A 23,240-nucleotide genomic window follows, 5' to 3' on the forward strand; every position below is an offset into this window, starting at 1 on the left:
ATTCAATTAAATCCTGCTTAATCCAAGCCATAGTAAAAAAATACTCATTTATCTATAAAATATCTAAAATTATGCCAATAAACTAAACATAATTTTAGATATAAGAATATGTTTTATCTATTATGGTTTGGTTAGGCAGGGCTTAATTGAATTTTAAAAACTTACTAGGACCATCTGCAAATTGTATTCAATGAAAACGAATAAGTATGACTGAGAAATTTTTGTATGCACTATATTTATGTCGAATCTTAAAAGCCCACCCCTACCTCTCACCACTGTAATTTATATTATTTATGAACGATAAGAACTAGTTTCATTCACTTAAAGACATATTCTAAATTAAACAAAATGTGAATAAATGCCACCCCGAGCAAAGTTATATTATAAATGTTTGAAATTTAGGTTATCATTATTATCTGATGGTATAATAAATAATGTTAATTAGGTATGCATTTAGTATAATCATAAAACATTTAGTATAATCATTTTTTTTTTAATATTAATTTATTTAGAAAGCAAACTTTAGTGAAGAAAAAATACACGTTATAAGTACGTACCTATTTAAAAAAATATATAAAATTGAAATTTTCACCATTCTCAGCAGACTAATTTAAAAGAAAACAACTATTTGAAGTGTAAATTGGTCAAATTAAATGTGAAAAACCACTTAATTTACAAATAGAGATATTGAGTGTTAAGAACAACAGGGTATGAAAATTTCATTTACACGTTTACTGTTTTAGAAGTCTTAGTTTCGGCGGCTGGGTTAGACAGTTGTTAAATTTATTCAATATCTGTCTGAAACACAGTCAACAGGATAATAATTATTGTGTAACATATAAAATAACTCAGTTTTTTCAATTACGATTTAATGCATCAAGATATTTTCATGGTGTATAAAATATTTAATCAATAAATAAAAACAATATTTTTTATGTCTAATTAAATAATAGTTATATTATATTCCAGATATTAACACATAAATACATTAAGATGTTCTATAATAGTGGTGCACAAGCTTTTTGAAAGAAGGGCCAATTTATCCAATTTCTAATTTTTCACGGGCCGCGAAGGGTAAAAGTGTTGAAAAATAATGATATATTATACTAGATGAAATATACATTTCATGTTTAATTTTCAATTTAATAGTTACATAATTTTATCAGCAACTTTAATCACACTCCGCATTACGTGCATATTTGCACGAATAGAATTAGTTCAGACACGATTAATTTGTTAGAAAACAATATAAGTACATAAAGAACTTTATATATGCACTATACATACATAATAATTATGTACACAAACAAATGTTTCTTAACCGAACTGTATTTTTTCTGTTAAGACAAACACTAAAATGCGCGTTTTGAAAACAATAATCTAAACATAGACTGCACCTGCACCACAGACTTGTGACTCATTGTAAAAAGATGAATTTCAGTCGAAAATCTATACCCGTGAAAATATAATCGTATTAAATAATAAAAAATAGCATTAAGTTTTCTATCAGTGACGAGTCAGACTATATACCGTTACTACTGCATAATTTGTTCACACATTGAATACAGATTTTTATCGTATTCAACGAAAAATTTGGTGATGAATACTTTTTATTTTGGGCCGCAATAAAATGCCATTTTGGGCCGCGTTTGTGCACCACAGTTCTATACTAACGGAATTTATCTTTGATAAAAGATACCAACAGAAAGAAGTTTTTATCATACTAGTTTATAAAATAAAATAAATTATTTTTATACGTCATTTTTGTAAAAAGTTTAGTAAATACGAATACTGAATTTTTAAACTCATTGGATCTGCCTGGCTTGCCACCGCACAATTTACAACTGAATGTTGGCTCAGTAGCCATCATGATTTGAAATCTAAACCAACCAAAACTATATAACGGAACGCGTTTGGTGGTGAGAAAACTCATGGGAAATGTGATTCACGCGACGATAATCAAAGGAATGTTCAAAGGTGAGGAAGTTCTCATTCTGAGAATTTAGATGATCCCAACCAATATGCCATTTGAGTTTAAACGAATTCAATTTCCAATTTGTCTTGCATTCGGCATGACGATCAAAAAATTACAAGGCCAATCCTTGAGTGTTTGTGGCCTGAATCTATAAAATGAATGTTTCTCTCACGGTCAATTGTACGTAGCAATATTCATGTGCTAACCATCATCTGACAACAAAACAAAAAATGTCGTATATCATAAGGTGCTTCAATGAAGGGAATCGACCCGAGTGCAACCCATCCAGCAAATAGTTTAACAGAAAGTAGTGCAACAATGCTACGCGAATCATTTCGATTCGCTTCAATAAAACAAATGCTTTGCTGCCACATGAATTACATTCTTTTTCTTTTGATCATGTCCGATCCTAATATGATCATATGGGCCTCCACAGTGTAGAGGTTTGTATTAACAGATTTTATTTTTACGAAAAATGGATGTCAGCCACTTTTTCAACCTATTAGGACCATACTCTGACTCATGCACAAATTGAAAAACAATATGTGAACTTGCCAGACCCAGGATTCGAACCTAAGACCCTCGATACTATAGACCGGCGCTTAATCCACGCGGTCATCGTGGGTGTACAGTTCAATGTAATTAAAATACTTTTCATTTTAATTTGATTTTTGCACATTTATTGAACTTATTCATTTTGAGTATTCATTTTAACTAAATAAAAAACTGAATTTAATTCAGCTAATAAGTTAATACAAGATTATTGATTCTGAGGCGGTAAGAAGTTCGCCGGGTCAGTGAGTATATAAATATTTTTATGTTAAAGTAACCAAAAAAATATAAAGAATGCCAAAATAAACACAATATATGTTTAATTACCCATAAATAACGGATAATGTAAGTTGGTAACATGTACCTACCTACAAACCTCCAGAATAATAACTTATCGTTACTATTTTTAAACATAAAAAGAACGTTTTATCGAGCGAAGATATTCAGATGAAATACTGTTTTCACTTGGGTTACTTTTCTTTCTTTTCAACTGTATAATTTTATTTATCTATTTTTTCTATTTTTTCAAGCTTTTCAGAATGGATAGATTTCGAAAAGTGTGAATTTTTATTATGAAAGTCTGTTCTTCTATAAATTTGATATTGATGAATATATAATAAATTATAAATACCTACTTGTTGTCGGAAAAATAAGTTTCAGCCAATGTGATTATTTTCTGCGGCTCAAAAAATATTGTAGAATAAATGAGATTCTATGGTTTTGTAAAAATATTCTTATTGTATAATTATATGAAAAATACATATGATTATATATGCAGCCATCAAGAAGAAAAGTTACTCATCTACCTAATTGTTTTGTTCTGACCATATCCGATCATAATAAGATCATATATAGGCCTCTAAAGAGTGGAGGTTTTTATTAAGAGATTTTGTTTTTACGAGAAATGGATGTTAGCCACTTGCTCAACCTATTAGATCCATACTATGACTGATACATAAATTGAAAAACGATATGTGTACTTGCCAGACCCAAGATTTAAACCTGGGACCCATGACACCATAGGCCGACGCTTAAACCACGCGGCCACTTAATTAACAAAATTATTACGTGAAAAATAATGCCAAGTTTATGATAATGTATATTGTATATAGTACGAGTAGGCTAAAAAAATATTTTATTCATAGTAACAAAACTTGATCATTTAAAACATATAGTAATCAACCAATGACATTAATATATGGACGAATCATCTGGAAAAGAAAATGACACTCACTTTATTGTCGGGTCTGCCGAATGGCATAATCTGTTCTAACACCATTACAATAAAGGTGATATTGCTATAAATTCCAGATGCTTTTTGTTGGGTCTGCCGAAAGTTTCGGCTCGAACGGGTTCGCTCAAATAAACATTGACATTAGAAACACTGCTCTGACGCCATCACAATAAAGGTCATATTGCTATAAATTCCCGATGCGTGATATCGCGTAATGGAATTGCGTGACGTCTTCGTAAACATGCGAATGCGCGAGTTTACTTGCTAGCTACTGTATTGAATGCGTCGTCCATTTAATAATGTCATTGTAATCAACACACATAGGTATACAATAAAACACATAGGTAATCTATGTAAAATATAAAAAAATGTAAAATTTAAAATAAAATATATCTATAAATATAAAACACATAGGTATCAACCAAAGGACATGTGTCAGCGTTGTGGCCAAAGCAAACTCTAGGCGGACTACATAGAAAATTGATTGTTCAAATTGTTATAAAAACTAATTTAAGTAAACCTCAAGATGGCAAAAGGGCGAAAATTTTAAGCGTCTACAATTTGGAAAAGTGTAGCTTGTGCTAAATGTGATATTTAATTTGTCCGTTTTTAATAAAAAAAACTTATTTTGATATGTAACAAAATTTTAAACTAGGTGTACTAAAACCATTCTCACTTATTTTTTTTAAAGAGGCTTCAGAAAGTTTAATCGTACGTATGTAGTATATAAGGAAATGTTAAAATTACTTTTCTTATAATGATATTCGTGTGGTTACTGCCAACAGTTGGTAAGTCTCGAAATCATGTTATGGAGTAATTGCAATTTTAAATTTGATAATATGCCCTCTAATATCAGGCATACTGCTAATTTCTTTTTGCTTTATGTTCATGTTCTACATATCGGATGAGCATGACTTTTTTTCAAACATTCATATTTATGTATAGACACATAATCATTTGTTAACTCTAAATACCTGAATTATCGACTTTAGTTTACTTACAAACTTTAGGCAGCAAATCTCACAATGTAATAATTGTGAAAACGGTGAAACTTTTTAAGCTCACTTTTTCACAGAAATATTACACTCAAAAGTAGGCCACAGGCAAAAAAAGGTTGAGAAACAAAAATACATTATATCCTATTAAATAAAACATAGGTCGAGATGCAAAACCATCTGAATAAATTTAAATAAAATAGACTAGCTGGTAAATTGCTAATTTAGCTCAGTAATTTTTTTGGTTAGGCATGTCTTGGTCGTATTTTAAATGGTTTCGTTCTGAGCCACTACTTTTTCCATAGATTGAATACCTGTCATATGACGTATTATTATGGATGGATACCTACTGTGGTTGACGCAATCTATGTTGCCGATATTGACCTTTTAATAATAGGCGCGAATTCTGGGGATTTACGCGTATCATTGAAATGATAGATGTATGGTGGTTATTATTTTAAATTTAATTAAACCTAACATTTAATTGTATGAATACATGTTTAATGAGTCATTTGACAATCAGCTTTGAATAAATTGTATTAAAGTATAATTAGTAATAATAATTTAATATATGAGTTGTATGGTAATTTATGTTTTAACTAACAGAATAATATATTGAATATACATAATTTAAAAAACCTCAGATATCTACTAGAAAAAATCTTTTTGTGAATAAATGCGACGTCCAATGGGGCTTGAATCTGTAGCCACTAGATTGAAGTCCCGTGTGACGTCGTATTTAAACATTTTTTTATAGTAAGTTTATTTGAGGTGTTTTTAAATTATGTATATTCAATATAAAGAATGTTACATTATCAAATATTGTAAAATATTCGTTGAATAAAAGAAATAGTTTAACAAAAAATATAGTTACTTTTAGAATTCTTTACCCATTTCGGTATCATTATGTCACGTATGTACGCTACTTGCGTACATATTGTCATATAATATATATTATATTATACTCTTTACTTGCATAAATACATTATTTGGTACACTATAAATTTGTCAGACATGTCTACAAGAAAACATCACCAGATATTAATCATCCTTATCACATTCGCAGACGTTTCGCGTTTGGATACTTTGAAAACTCTTTCAAGGAGGAGTCAAAAGTTGCAGTAAAAAGTCTGTAAGTGGATACGTAATGCGACTAAGTCGATTGAAAGCGTTTTATTTTTATTATAGTGACGTATGGAATAATGCAGAAGTAGTACGGAGATACGTGAACTGAATAATAAAATGGATGTTTTCTGAAAACACGATAGTTTTCTTTGTGAGGTATTTCAAGAGAACTTTTCAATTTATTTATAGTATGTACCTGAAGTAAGTACTTACGTATCTTAAATTATATCAACAATTACATTTATATTAACATTAGATAATTTATATATTTTTTTGCGATTATCATAATAATATCTACTAATATATGATAATAGTATATATAATACTATATAATATGTCGAATTTATTTTATTTTGTTAACTGTCAATTCATGGTGGAACTGCATTGTATTGTTGTTTTTATTTAATAAAACGCAATTTTTTTGAAAATTGAAAATAAAGAAGTTGAAAATGTCCCTCTGAGGCAGACGAAACCGGTCCTAATCTATTGTATAAAAGTGGAATAAGTACTACAAAAAAAATGCGTTTTATTAAATAAAAACAACAATAATATGTCGAAATTATTTCAAATGATTATGGAAATAAAATAAAAATATTTAGAATATTTATTAACAACAGTTACTTAATTTTAAATGTATTTTTTTAAAATTTTAACACTAATTAACAATGATATATTATTTTGATATAATCCAATTTTATATAGGCAGTTTTGTTATTGTACTCGTATTATTTATTTTAAATATTACTTAATTTTGCCTTTTTTTAAATTTGAATTTACTTATTACCTATGATAATAATCTTTAATGCTAAGTGCAGTGAGACTCTAGATTTACTGGATGTGTCAAATATCAAAATATGATGCAACTTAATACATTTTATTATTAATTTACATTTTAAAGATAATATTATAAAGAATGAATACATATTATGTGCCAGTAGCGTGCTGTGACGATTAGGCATGCTTTTCAGAATAAGTTTTTTTATCCATCAAAATAGCCATTTTTAGTTATCTATTCAATATTCATTATTTTAACTGTGAAAAGTTATTACAAAATGAATGAAAATTATACACAAAAATACTGAAATTACTATCAATTAAAGATATTCCACAGCGCACGCCACTAATATGTACCTATATATAAAGTTAAACAAGTAATAAATAATATATTTGTTCTATAATTAGGATTCTTTTGTCAAAAGTGTTAAATTTTGTTTATGAAAATCAGTACCTTCACCCACCTACAATTAACATTATAATGTATAAATACTAGATAGGGTTAAAAAATTGTAAATCTTTTAATTATAAAGAAATATTCCGATCACCTTCTGATCTATAGAAAAGTTTTTTAAACTATTTATAAAATTAAATTGATTTTCCCAAGCATCTAAAACCTAATCGCTATTACCCGATGTTTAACACCATTGTCATAAACGGTTTTTTAAAACTATCTTCAAATGATATAGGTTGCAGATTGATTATAAAGTTGAAAAGTATAATAGCATATTTTTGTCAATTCGTCGAAGGTCAAAATTGAGTTTTTATTGTATTTTCAAACCAATATCCTGGACACTCCTTAAACGTTGTAGATAATCTATTTATATAATTTTGAAGCCTTATTATCTTTTATAGTTATTTTAAACATTTGATGACTGCATAAAGTATTTTTGTTACATAAAATAGTATTCTTTTAAACCTCTCGCTCTAATGTTTTAGAATATAGTCATATTTTGGTACATAACTGTGCAGTGGTGTTTAGATTTTTTACATTTATTAATTTTTAGACACATTTATAAAACCATGAGTATAATTTATTACGAGATAATTTTTGTAAAATATTCACGATAAAAAATTATATTGATAATCTCTGTGATCCCAAATTTGACAAGAATTAGGCATTTTATTATTCAAAAAATCGGCATAATTAACACATTTGAAGATGATTCTAAAGATATTTATTATAAGCTATGTCTTTGACCATTTAAGTGTGATAAACATTTAATGAATAATGATTGCTTTATAATAATTATTGACCTAAGAATAAGGTAGTGTTTTTTTGAAATACGCCATTTATTTTGGCATTCCCCAGTGGTTAAGCTACAACATACGGCTGTAGCCATAAATTGACAAACTATAATTAAAGTAGGGAGTAAAATGATATTGACGCGCGTGTTTGAACATGTACCGTTTAAAAAAAAATAAAAAAAAATTCGGTTAGGTACATGTTCAAACACGCGCGTTAACATAATTACTACTAACTACTTTAATTATAGTTTGTCAATTTATGGCTACGGCCGTATGTTGTAGCAAAACCACTGGGGAATGCCAAAAGAAATGGCGTATTTCAAAAAAACACTACCTTATTCTTAGGTCAATAATTATTATAAAGCAATCATTATTCATAAGATGTTTATCACACTTGAATGGTCAAAAACATAGCTTATAATAAATGTCTTTAGAATTATCTTCAAATGTGTTAATTATGCCGATTTTTTGAATAATAAAATGCCTAATTCTTGTCAAAATTGGGATCACAGAGATTATCAATATAATTTTTATCGTAAATATTTTACAAAAATTATCTCTTAATAAATTATACTAATGGTTTTATAAATGCGTTTAAAAATTAATAAACGTAAAAAATCTTAACACCACTGCACAGTTATGTACCGAAATATGACCATATTCTAAAACATTAGAGCGAGAGGTTTAAAAGAATACTATTTTATGTAACAAAAATACTTTATGCAGTCATCAAATAATTAAAATAACTATAAAGGATAATAAAGCTTCAAAATTATATAAAAAGATTATCTACAACGTTTAAGGAGTGTCCAGGATCATGGTTTGAAAATACAATAAAAACTCAATTTTGACCTACGACGAGCACGTGGGCCGTTAAGCAAAGCATATTTTTGCAAAATCCATTATTTAAAAGGTTTTTTTTATATTGAACATAATATGAAGGTGTGTGTAAATAGTAAACAAGAATCAAAAAACAAAAATGTACTCACCGTCATTACACATAGTGGGGCAACATACAGTAGAGCAAAGTTTATCATATCGAAAACTTCAGAGTCATATTTCTTCCTGTGGGAGATGCAAATTGTTTCCAACTGACCATCCGCTAAAGCGTTTGTTATGGTTTGTACCCAAATAAACTTTGGGGCACTGTAAATGGCACTTGTTATCCACACCCCAATTATTACAAGCTGAAATAAAAGCATACATTTTGATTGTTTGCATATCGTTAATCTAAAATATATTAAGCATATTTATATAATACATTGTACAGTATATTTCAATGAATAATGTTGAGTACATGCACAAAATAAATATATAATGCACATAATTTATATTGAAATGATTTCGTCGGTTATTATATTGACTTAATAGTATTTGTTTCTTCCAGTCTAAAAAGAATACTTAAGGCCATGCATTAGTTGAGGCACGGTCTAAAAAGATCGTTGCTAGGCGATGCGCGGACTGCGGGTCGCGGGTGCAAATGACACCTGTCAAACGAAATATTATTTTTCATATAAATCCAAAATACGTTCATTTTATGTTCTGTTTATTGTTCTATTAGTAACGTCCTGTGGGACTGTCCACTTATGGGCCCCGAACGAGCGGAGTTGTTTGCCCGGGTCCGACCCCATTCGGACCCAATAGGACACGCGGACATGGTGGCAACCGAGGCCAATTTTGCGGCCTTTACTAAATTCGCCAGAGCGTACGGGGGGCGGGACACTCTCGACTCCCCTTGCGACTCTTCAAACTAAAGTCACTCTGATAGTTGCCATATAAATTAACATCATGCATTCGCACTTCGGTGCAAGGTTGCATCACCAGTCCCGTGCGGCTCTGCTCGGGACAAAATGAGGGCTTAAATTCTTTGATCTGGCACACGTAAGGGTTATGTTAGCCGGCCGCGTATGACGTGGCTGCATATACATAACGGGAGCGGAGGTGGGAATTTTACACACCATGTTCTATTAGTAACAATAATAATATATTCATTGACATGTTTTCTTTTTAAAGTAAATGGGTAACGTTTTTAGTCATCTTTACACGATTTTAGAATTAATTGACCCGTCGCCATCACGCAGCAAAGTGACGTGCTTCTGGCTCGAGATTCTCTCAGTGAATGGCAGCGAGCCCAAAATTTCGTCGCGCCTACAGTTGGAAATTAATTGGCGTTTCACTGATGCGTCACCTTAAGAAAATCACGCCATCGAAGATAACATTTAATATTTTAGAGAGTTACAACATTTAATTGTACTTTACCATTTTCCGGAAAAACCGTACTTATGATCGATACTTAAATACTGATTCTAAAGTACGGGTATTTATACGATTTATTAAATACTTATATACTAAATTAAATAATACTATTTCATTTTTGAACATAGAAATATGGCAAAGATAGTATAAGTACATAGATTTTTTTAGATAAATTCTATTTTTATAACCATTTTTATGATTCTTTTTAACATAACTGAGAACGCAAAAGATGCATTTGAGTCATTGATTGTTAAATTATTAATTTTTATCACAAATATTGTAAATATGCTTACCCTGAGACGTGTTGGAGTAAGTATTTGTTTGCACGTGATAGGATGAATAATTGCAAAATATCTTTCAGTACAAATAACAACCAGAATGAATATTGAAGCTGTGTAACTTAGTGAATGTATAAATTGATACATTTTACACAGAAAATCGCCAAAAATCCAACTGAAAAAAAAAATATATATACATGACAAATGTTTATATACACCATAATAATTTCAATGTATGGCAACAGTAGAATAACAAATAATACTGACTACATGTGCATTTTATCTTAGAGACTTAGCGTAAAGTCAGTTATTAATGTGGTGAAACATGCAGTCTTAGGCCTACCACGCATGGACGATTACATAACCGGCCAGTAGCATTAGGACAATCGTTGGTTTGCTCGCGCATGATCCAAATTATTACCGGCCAGTATGTTTGAGCGCGCATGGTGTGATATAGATCGGAGGCAATGCGCGCGCACTGAAGATATGCGTCCGCACCGAAAAATGGCGGACGCAATATAAGAAACGTCAAAATGGATTTTGTAGAGCTTATATTATATAATATATAGAGGTTTTGTATAGATTATCAAACTGTTTTAAAATGTGGGTGTATATATTATTAATTTATGAAGAAAAAAATTGAAAAAATGGGACTAGTACGCGCATGCAAAGCCAATAGGTACGCATCGATGAACTGTCAAGTCAAATGTGGATCTCATAACGGTTTGATGTATGCGTGCGCTCCATATGACCGCGTAACTTGTGCGTGCATGTATGAGTGCACTCTCGGCCGGCCATGACTTGTCATGCGTGGACTCTCATTTACAAGCATTGCCAATAGGACCCCGGCCGGTTCGAATCAGTGTAAAATTTTGTGTCTGAACACAGATTTTCAATTCGGCCGTTCGCTTGATCGTCCATGCGCGGGGTTGCATTGCAATACGATGGTTACAACTTCTCGATTGTTGACCGTACGATAGTAAATCGTTCATGCGCGGTAGGCCTTATGGTAATATGCCAAGCAGGGAATGGGACGACTGGCCTCCGGACAATTGGACGCCGCACTGTCGTAGACACGTGTAGACGAGGTATTTTAATCAGTTTCTGTCTACTATTTAGTAGTTTGAATTCATTTTACTCTTAACATAATGTATTCTTTATCGCGGATTGAGAATTACCATGCCTAAGGCTTTATATAAAATAAAAAACTCTTTTTTCGTTGGAACTTAAACATATGCACGATTAAATCATTGTTTACGTCTGCATATTTACATTCTCACCAACTATTAAATCATAATATCATCATTGAAATATAAATAATAATATTGAATATTTTTTTAAGTACCTATAAGTACCTAACATCTATTTATTTTCGAATTCCGTGGCGTCCAGTTGTCCGGTGCCAAATCGTCCTAGACCCGCCAAGCATGTTTAGTCAATATTTTAAACATTTACTTATATGAAAACACAGCTGTTTTTCATATATATTTTTGACAGGCATATTAATTGATCACATTACATACTACTGACTTCATAAGAGGTGTGCTATGGTTGCAACTAATCATTTCGACCAAAATGACGAATGATACTTAAACATGTAATAGTTTCCTTCTTTAAAATTTTCACTATTTATTAAAATTATTAGAATATAAAAATTTTAAGTAATAATTCCACCTAGTTTAATAAAAATCAGGACCATTTTCGTCCGCTTCAAAGAGACAATATTATCGACTGGTAGGTACAGAATATGCAAAATTATATATATTTTTTTAGTTTTAATATCTGTATTATTATATGTTCTGTACCAGTTGATAATATTTCTTTGAAACAAACGAAACAGGTCTAAATTACTATTATACTAACTGAAATTAGTACTATATATTGTGTTTTATTTTAATTAATACAATATAGGTATTTACACCAAGAGTTGAAAGTTAACACCAAAAGATAAAGAAAACTAGGTATTTATCTATAACATTGATAATGTTTTTTGAATTAAATTTCTGTTTTAAGCCTACATATTCAATATGACTGTAATTGAATCGATAATTTAAAAATAGTATTATTATGTTAGCGTATATACCGGTTAAAATATCGTTTGGTGATATTTTCGGAGTTATGTGGTACGAGATTAAATTAATCTAATTATTCATGTAAATATATTTAATAAAATATATACTTTAGGTAAATATTTTCTTACTTTTAAGAGGAATTACATTACTATTAAACATCGACATAAAAACTTTTGTAATGGATAGATAAGTGGAAAGCTTCATCAGATAAAATGCATCATGGATGTGAAAATAAACTATTTTTTGTATAATGCCTAAGTACATATTTTTGCTTTTAAGATATCTAATATTCACTGATAAAAACTGATAAAAGTTATCAAGAAACTTTTGTAAATGATAAAAAGAGCAAAAAACTTTTTTATAATACTTGCAAAAACTATTTTTCTGCTTTCGCTATGGTGTTAGTTCAAACAATACAATCTGAAATAGATTTTTTTGCCAACTGTTACATTTTTCTTTATTAGACGTGACGAAATGATAAAAGTTTCAAACTAGATCGTCCGATATTACCCACGTTTATGATATTATTATTACGACACGTAAAATATGAACCGATAATTTCAAAAGTTTATTTAATTTTTAATCATATATATCAGACATGTCCAATGTCGATTGCTCTATAATAGACTTTAAAAAAAAGTGTAGATGTATTATATTGTAATACAATATTATAATTTTATTGAGCTGATGTTAAAGAGTAAGCATTAACCATTCCTAATTTTATTTCTTTAACAAGCTTACGTGAGAATCCTTTCGAAATAGAGAAGTCCGAGTGATATCGTCATGTTACTTGATTTGTATTGCATCACTCATGGCCGCAAGATTGACAGTGAGAGGAGATACGAATCTCAATGCTTTAAACTGAAACATAGTTCCCCTTACCGTCTCGCAGTAGGCTCTTTGCATGGAAGGAAAATATTTTAATGATGGGTACAATATGTGTGTAAAAGAAGACTAAAACTTATAATTTTGAAATGGGAAGTTGAGTATTTCCATATGGTGAAGTGTTATCGTATAATTATTATTGTACTCAACCAAATCAAATGCGTTTGTTCAAGTTGAAAAATTACAAAGGATTGTGTTAGATCACTGCCAGTTTTTACACTGGATAGTAAATCACAGTCTATTTGAAGTTAGACATCCTTGATATAAATGATAAAAAAAAACTGTTCATTGGTCTATTGACTTACCAAACTAAGTTGAGTTGTCAAATAATGACGTCATGATTTTCTAACACGATTTTTTATTTGCAGTTTTGATTAGAAATATAACAAAGAGCAGGCCTTCCACTAGACGTATAAATAATTTTACATTGTTGAAACATTTAGCGTTTTGAAAATAATATGATGAGTAAATATTATCGTTTAATATTAATCGCCAAATTTTAGGTCGTTTACGAAAATGTGAATGTCGTATTAGATACCTACAGTTTTTTGCCGCCTATTTTACAGTTTTTTTTTTAAATTGAATAATATATTATTTTATTTATAATACAATATAGATTTTATAAATTCTGTCGATTTATTGTGTAAAATTGGAAATGACTTACTCTTTAGAATTTGACACAAAATTGTACATTTATTTTCACTTAAAACCTATCGAAAGGTCGGCCGTATTCAGTCGACCGAAATGAAAAAAATCAATTTGTTTAGATAAACGTACCTTGGCATAAGATAAATGGATAAGTTTTGGAAGACACAGAAAACCCCCACACAAAAGTCAGCCAGTGCCAAGTTAGCAAGGAAAAAATTCGTGATTGATCGTAATCTCCTGGAGAGCGTTACGACTAAAATGACCAAGAGATTTCCTGAAACACACTTAACACATTAGTATATTATATTCAAAAGTGACACGTAACTCTAACGATAACGCTATTTTCTTATTTTGAGATAGTTTTATATTTCAGAATACTGTTTTTTGTCATAAACATTATGATTTATTGTAATTTTATGTAGGTACCTATTTTTAATATCTAAAAATGAATTTATATTTAAAAAAAAATTGAATTATACTACTATTGACTTTTCTTTGTATGTGAATATTTGAATTATGATTTGCAATATAAAAATATATTCATTCTTTTAAAATAGCCTTTTGCAATTTACCGAACTTCAAAAATACGTTTCAAATGAAAAAAAAAACAATGTATTTATAGTTTTTTTGTTGATTTATTGAATGACACAGTCTAGTGCTGTCATAAAAGAAAAAATTTCTCTAATGAAATTCATGATTTAAGAGACAGTTTATGCGACATTATTTTTCAAAATAATTGTGTAATATTTCGTTGATATTTTAAATAGTTTATTAAAGTCAATATAATTTTTCTTACCAAAAAAGCAGCAACAAAAAACTAATGTATATAATGTTATAAATATCCCTCTGATATCTGTTCTATCAAATATATACTCCATCGGTATACTGGTAGCATTTTCTATCAATGAATACGACTCATTTCTATCATTCATCTGAGTTGGAGTCGTGGGTAATGCTGACGCTTCATGAAAATGCTTACTTCCGTTGTGTTCCATTCTTTCGGAAATGATTTCCGGCATTCTTGACACATCTGTGCTTGTTACAGAAGCATATGCATCTGCCCATGGCGACGTGTACATTTCCGCTTTCCTGTTCTAGTAATGCTGACAAATGAAAAACTCTCGGTGCAATGTCACGCCAATTGTCGGCGGTGACCATTACATTGACGCATTTTCAATTAACACCCTTTTGTTGCCAACGTGGTACAGCTGAAACAAAAAAAAAATGCACCATTTAATACTCACTGCTATTATACAAGTACATATTTATTTTATAAAGCTTTAGTTTGAATCTATCCATTTTTTCTTTAACGGTCAATTTTTAATGGAATGAATTAATTCTATTACAACAAAATATGTATAACTTATTCTACATCGTTTAATAATTATCAGAACCTATTTCATCCACGTCAATGGGATTAATTGATGATATTTTGACAATTTCCTACTGAAATGGACAGAAGTAGCCCTAGTGATTACAATACTTATTGATATTTTTCAATCGTAATTAATATTATCTGACTTTGTAAAACTTTTACATTAGATAGATTATCGTTTTAACCCAGATTTATCGTTTGATATTATTTTTATGTATATATTAATAGGTACTGCATTACTTCACAGTTTATTAGAATAGGGTCTACTTGAGTGACTCAGTGAACATCTCACTAGTGTTAGTATTTTTACAGATACACGTATTTCAATATTCACATGTTTTTTATTTAAAAAATCACTGAATACGCCAAATACCATGTTTTCTATAAATATTTAAAATTTATTAAATCATGTAAATATTCATTACGAATTTTAATATGTATACTTAAAAACAGCATAATTATATACTTAAAAAAATGAAAAATATGTAAGTAGGTATTGTTTTATTTAACTTAACTCAAGTCTGTACTACCTATTTCATTAAAACATAATAAAATACTATATAATAATATATAACCGTACAAAACAAAATAATGTCGACATAAATTATACTGATGGTTTTATAAATGCGTTTAAAAATTAATAAACGTAAAAAATCTTAACACCACTGCACATTTATGTACCGAAAAATGACTATATTCTTTAAAAGAATACTATTTTATGTGATAAAAATACTTTATGCAGTCATCAAAATGTTTAAAATAAATATAAGAGATAATAAGGCTTCAAAATTATGTAAATAGATTATCTATAACGTTTAAGGAATGTCCAGGATTATGCTTTGAAAATGCAATAAAAGTTCCATTTTGACCTACGTTGAGTCCCCCCAAAAAATCAATATTCACCAAAAGCACGAATTCAGAAGAGTTTTTGTTAATAAAATATCATATTTTATAATTATTAAATGTTAAAAAAATATAGTTTTTGTTTACCCTTTTTATTACTAAGTAAATGCTCGTATGTTTATCTAGTATTACCTATTTTCGATTCTATGTAGATTTATAATATACATATTTGGGGTGAATCATGTTTCGATTTTCATTCTATTAATCAAACATATTACGGGTAAGCTTTTAAATTGGAGAAGACAAGCATTAGGATTAAATACAGAAATAGACTACCGTAGGAGGTGTATTAGGGATGCTTTCAGTAAATTAAAAGATATCGTGTACCCTGATCTACCGCAATACCTCAAAACTAGGGTCTTCAATCAATTTGTGATCCCCGTGATGACATAAACATCGGATACATGGGCACTGACAGCTGGTTTAATAAATAAATTGAGACTGGCACAGGAAGCAACGAATAAATTTAGGGGGATAATAAAAAATTAAGATATTCTATCGGCAAACAAAATTTATAAGCTACAGATATATTATCTTATATTTATTTTAATGTAAATTGATTGTTAAAGATAGTAGAACGGATGAATAGTAAAGAATTAAGAATCTGAAATGGAACCATTGAACGGGACATTGAAGTATTGGAACACCCCCTGATAAATATACGTGTGACGTTATAAGAGTCAAAGGATTGAGTTGAATTAGGAAAGCAGAGTGCCAGACTGAATCGAAGTTAGGTGGTGGATGGATTCTACATGCTGAAGAAAACAACTAGAATTATAATAGTAAAACTATATTATTTAAATAAACATCCCTGAAAACTAATCAGGCATAAGAACCTTCTCGAATATAATTTAAACTCTAGCGGTTAGATAATAACAATGTTATAAACCTTTTTAGTCTTCCATTAATTAAAAGAAAATATCCAGTAGAATAATAGATTACAAATTCATTTGCACTAGCTTTTCAAATAGGTACATTAACATTGTGAATGATTTTTGGCTCGCATATGGTGTTTAAATTGTATTGTAATTAATTACCTTTTGCGTTCTTAATATACGGTTTTGGTATTTTTCCATTTTTTTATTGTAATACATGCTTCCTTCGATAAATTATTGTATAGACACTCACTTTCTTTGAATTATTTTTGGAGTAAACTGATGTTTTTCGTGTATTGTGGAATAAGATTAGTAATTTTAAAGTAAGTACCTAATGCTACATGCTCTTCACAACAATGAAAGTTATTTGATTATTAAAATGATTTTATTGACATGGTGTACAAATATTTATGTAATAATATTTGTATAATTATTAAAAAGTGTTTAGTATGGCAACCCTAACCTAGCTATCTCTTGCACTTGAATGTCAGTTGAACACATCAAGAGACTGCATGTTCTTTTCTACTTCATCCAGCCACTGGAGTGGTGGTTAATTATCTAACCCTGACTGTTCCGATGTCAAGCGCTTCATTATTTCTACAACTTTAATTCAACAAAGTTTATGGGATTTTATAAATTTCACGATATCCAGCTCATTGTAGACCCCATACAGTTCACTTTATCTCAGCTTTGTATGACAGTGTCGGTTTTAAGGCCTGAACAAAAATGAACCATAAGTGCGAGTGAGAAAGCATTCGGTACTGTTATATCTCTGCAATATGCGCTAGAGTTAGAAAATTTTTTACGGCTAAATTAAATATTGATTTGAATGACTAGTCATTTAAAAACTGCGAGCACGTGTTGCTGAAATTTATTGTTCTTATGTTAAATAAAAAATAAGTGATAATTATTTTTAGTTAATTTAGATTAGTTCAACTTTGGTAGCCGTACTGAGAAGCAACATGATGGTATAATGATTAATAGTTAAGTTAATAATAATAAAAAAGACTGTACGTCATATGCAAAAAGCACGGCTTAATTTTGCAGAACAATACACACTTTCTTTATATTATTACTCTGAGGTCGGTTACACGACAATTGTGTACAGCTGCATTATCACGTTTTGTTTATGTGGATATTGGTTTTTATTTATTTAATTTTAGTAAATCGTAGAAATGAAAATTCCAATTATGGATGATTACTTTGTGATATATTTATTTATTCTAAATATTTAAAAAAAAATCACAACGCGTATTAATGTATTATTCACTCATAAGTGAGGCCAAATACGTTGATGAGAAAAAGGAGCTATTGTGATTTTGGTAAAATTCAAAGCATACTATTGTAGGCAGGCTACCATGGATCAAAAACCAATCACCTTATTTTAAAGAAAAGTTATGGTTCATAAAATATTTTGATTTATTATCTATTTTAACGCCAGTCATAAAAATGTATGAGATGAAAAGAAATCAAAAAGGAGCGTTCCCCAGTCAACGTATTTAGGTACTTACGCTAACTTAAATATAAAAAAAATGTTTGATACGGAAAAATGATCTAGTCTTAGGATAATACTACCAACGTTATTTAGAGTATTTTCTCTTCTGTTTTTTTCAAAGAGTGTCGTAATAATTTCAAAGATAATTTTGTATATATACGAATGTGTACGCAGTACTGTGCAAATTAAATGGTAGGTACAAATACCATGTTATCTTTAAAATACTTTACCGCTTATAACTGCATACACATAAATACCTACCAAATTTTACGTGGGTTTGGCAAGTCGGTTTTAAATTTTTAACTATAAAACCGGACTAATAAAACACATTATTAATATTATGTAGATTAATAAAATGCAATCCACATTTAGCCTAAAAGTTTTCTATCGGATTTAGATCAGTGGGTCTAATCTATACTTATCGACCGTTAAAGTGATAAAGTGATAAATATTATCAAACTTAGGGTAGGCTTGTATCAAAATATTAGCACTTATTGTAAAAATTACACGAAGTTGGTTTTTATTGTTGCAATAAGTGCTATATTTTAACAGCACCTATCTTGCTGCTGTTAAAATATCGCACTTATTGCAACAATAAAAACCAACTTCGTGTACTTGTTACAATAAGTGCTAATATTTTGATACAAACCTACCCTAAGTTTGATACTATTTATCACTTTAGTGTTAGATAAGTATATAATAGACCCACAGGTCAGTATTCTATATTTATCAGTTTTTTAAGATTACATATTATATTTTTCATTTAATTTACACAGTTACAGAAATGGATGTTCGATATTTGCACAATCTATTAAATCGGCCATCGCGGGCGTATATAAGAATTTGTTGTTTATAATTCACTCTACCTTTATTTAGGAACATAGAGAAAAATGAGTAAATCCATTTCCTAAACCAAAATAAACACTCTCTCTATCAGTGTACTATAATATCCATAGCGGTCAATTTTTAGTTCATTTCATCAAGTTTACGGAAGTCATTGATAGCTCCAAGTAGCTTGTCACTACTTCTGCGTCCTATTGGATTACCCGAGATTACTCTAGTTACTATTGTTCATACGGTGTACATAACCTGGCCAGCGCAGACTTTTCATTTTAATTGATTACACGATACCATTGACGTATGCCCGCAGCTGCACAGATTTAGTAAATATTGTCCCACTGCTGCGGGCATCGGATATCTGCATCCCATCAAGCATATTCCAGTGTAACATTATAGAGTACACGCGCCAGGGTATCACTCTGTATAAGGCCATTTAATGTTTGCTGATGTAGGGTAGAATTCATGACTGACGCTCAACCCAGCATTGTACCGGTGTCATTGTCATCTTTAAGTAAAGTTTTATAATTACGATAACTATTGTTTGAAGGGATGCTTTTGAAATATACACATAGAAAATCCACCTCTTTTACTATTATCAAACCATTAGACAAAATATAGTTAAATTAAATTAACTATAGCATTGCCGGATAAATACACAATAATATTTCATTAATTATTTTAAGGCATGTTCCACATTTCCAGCGTCTATGAACAACACGTCAATAATATAATATAAAGCTGACTTCTTACAATACAATTATAATATAGTTATTAAGTACTTAGTGATGGCGTAACGTATGTTAAAAATCAGGAGAACAAAACAATCGTTCTCAATCACTACGATGATTCATAGTCATATAAAGTCAAGACATCGGACGACAGTACCACATAGAATTTTGTATATGTGAATGTGTGGTAGTGAACCTATAATAACTACAATACTGTTATAAGCTGCCATTTTCTTCATCGCGTCGGGTCTTCAATAGCTACAATGTGTCGCTTGAGAAGTAGCCGAAGGCAACACCATTTTCTTCGGCTTCTAGGATCTCGTCAAAATTTCAGCTTAATGGGCAAGGCTTGCATGAAAATGGATGTTCCATGCTTTTGTATTTTACCGCATTCGCAGGTTTAGTCATCGAAGAACCCGGATATCACCATGCTGTCTTGAATGCACTCAACCATGGTTCTCAGTCTGTTTAGGCCTTTTCATGTATGGTATCCGAGGCTAGCTCCGAGTGGGAACTACCTTGAAGTCGATGAACAGATTGTAGGTATGTGTTGATTAGATAATTCGTTACCGGTTTACCGATAGATATGGTTAAATTTCATTAGCGAATTATCGGTAAATTTATTTCTCATTATCAGTTAAAATTTGGTATTAATTATTAATGAAATTATTTGTAGCTGAAACGTCAGAGTTGTAAAGTTTTGATAATAGTCATGGCGTTTGGTTAAGAATAAGTTAATAGTCAAGATTTAACATCTTATATATATTTCAGCGTCTACATAACAGTCGGACTAGAAATTTTTACTCATTCTATAAATGGATATTCTCATTAGCAGGAGCAATCTACACAAACATTAGACACATTAAATTTGCCCTATTATTAGATTTTAAGGGCTTTTTCAATATCTGTTCATAAAAAGAATTATATAATTTAATTCCAATTATATGATAATATAATAGTTTTCATAATAGCATTAAAATTACTATATTAAAATTTATTCTAATAGTTTTTTACCTATTTTTACCCCTTCCACCCGAGAGTTCTGGGTTCGATTCCCGGTCATGACAAAAAAATTTATGTGTTTTTCTCAAAGCCTGGGTGTTTGTGATTGTTCAAAATTACCAACAACCACCTTGTACAAAAAAGCAAGGACATGGTTATTAATAATTCTAAAAAAAAAAATATTTTTATCACCTTAATAATTACCAGTAAAATACCGGTAAATCGATATTTTACCGTTTTATCGGTAATGGTGTTTTTCGGTAATTTTGTAAACTCTAATAATAGTGTAATGGATTTGGGTCATATTATTAAGAAACTAACTCAGTCTCATTTTTATGTGACATAAACTCGTTCGCCAAAGCCACATTTATAGTGTCAGAGTATTCTTTCTATAAATTAATCGGTACCTAGCTGGAATATTAAAATCAACAGCAGTTTGTATTACGACTTCAAGAGACTCTCTAAGTTTTCTATATTTACTCCACTGCAGTTGGTCTTATTTATTCATATCAATCATTCCCTCTGTTCCTTTGTCATCAAATTTTGCGAAGATTAGAGGATTAGACCATGCCATCATTATAAGTTTGCTCTACGGGTTATCTATTCCATGCATTGTGGTGATTTTTATCCTTGAGAGCGTACATAAATGAAACTGCAAATAATTTTCAACACTATATGGAACGACATTTCGGCCGCGTTGCCATTCGGAGAAGGATAGTCAATCTGTTCGCATGTCAATTTCTTTTGTGATTGTGTGGAGTTGGATGAATATATTCTTAAATCGTGTAAAGATGATTTAAAAACGTTCCGCATGTACTTGAAAAAGAAAACATGTCAATGAATATACTATTATTATTACGAATATAATATTAAACATAACATAAAAAGGACGCATGTTGAATTTTTATGACAAATTATATTTCGTTCGGTTCGCGTCATTTGCACCCGCGACCCGCAATCCGCGCATCGCCAAGTGACGATCTTTTTAGACCATGCCTCAGTTGAGGTATAGCCTTAAGGTGACACATTTTACTTTAATTATTGTCATTGGTTTTTTGTTAATGCCAGGGATCACGTAACGTACTGGGGTTCGTTTTTCAGTAATAATATTTCCTGCGAAACTGTGGGAAGTATTTAAATTTGGTCAAAAAGGTGGATATCGTTCTTTTCTTTAAGTACCATTCCATTGTTATGTTTATACATCGTGACACGATTCGTGAAACCCTTTATATCATTGTTTATTTTTCTGTAGAACCACAAAACTTTTTTGGGCTTTATCATAGTGAAGTCGGTTTATTTTTTTAGGTGGGTATCTACCTAATTACGTTTATTTTCGCTTAGTTTTTTTCTTTACGCCTGATCTTTTTCACTAGTCATCTAACGCTCGAGTTTTCATTTACAGTACCATTAAGTAAGATATAATAATAATATGAAATACCACTTATTGAATAAAGAAACTGAAGTATTTCACACGCCCAGCAGAATATATTTTTTGAGAGGATGTTTTTATATCTTTAGTATAGTATAATACTCAACTAGAGTATACTTGAATCATTCATGGATTAATTATACCGTCATAATTTATTAAAATTGATTAGTAATGGTTCATAAGCTAGTGTTGCCTATATTAATCACTTGTATATAATAAGAGTAGGCTTGTAAAAAAAGGAATTTGTTCTGGAATATTAAGCAATACAATTTGAATTATGTACTGAGAAAGCCTGCTAAACCCAATTGCTTCAAAACCTAATGTGGCTTATCTTTATGACATTTAAAGTATCTAAGTAGGTATTAACTAGAGCCGGAGAACAAAGAACCAAAACAACTTCATAGTGCTTTCGTGAAAGCACTCGCCCACATGATGAAAGTCCCTTCAATTATGGTTGTTTCCATGGAAATATCTTTGTAGTAGAGTAAAAAATATAAACACGGTGTATATAAAAGCTTCTGAATCAGTTTAAAGAGGTAAAGAAAATTAAT

At 30.2% G+C, this 23,240-nt stretch overlaps 1 protein-coding gene across 2 annotated transcripts in view; it reads right to left on the reverse strand.

The window, feature by feature from the left end:
* Positions 1-23,240, reverse strand: part of LOC147066095 (trissin receptor-like) — a 345,308-nt gene that overhangs the window by 11,854 nt on the left and 310,214 nt on the right. For both annotated transcript variants that reach the window (XM_085955488.1, XM_085955487.1), the window contains exons 2-5: positions 14,839-15,250; positions 14,172-14,316; positions 10,453-10,612; positions 8,893-9,090 (exon numbers count right to left, since the gene is read on the reverse strand). In XM_085955488.1, the coding sequence (XP_085811614.1) occupies positions 8,893-9,090; positions 10,453-10,612; positions 14,172-14,316; positions 14,839-15,121 (786 nt within the window). In that variant the 5' untranslated portion in view covers positions 15,122-15,250. The remainder of the gene's footprint in view (positions 1-8,892; positions 9,091-10,452; positions 10,613-14,171; positions 14,317-14,838; positions 15,251-23,240) is intronic.

Source organism: Rhyacophila brunnea, unplaced genomic scaffold (genome assembly GCF_057557595.1).
Source record: "Rhyacophila brunnea isolate RB1 unplaced genomic scaffold, BYU_Rbru_1.0 scaffold_5, whole genome shotgun sequence".
In the NCBI taxonomy this organism is placed as follows: domain Eukaryota; kingdom Metazoa; phylum Arthropoda; class Insecta; order Trichoptera; family Rhyacophilidae; genus Rhyacophila; species Rhyacophila brunnea.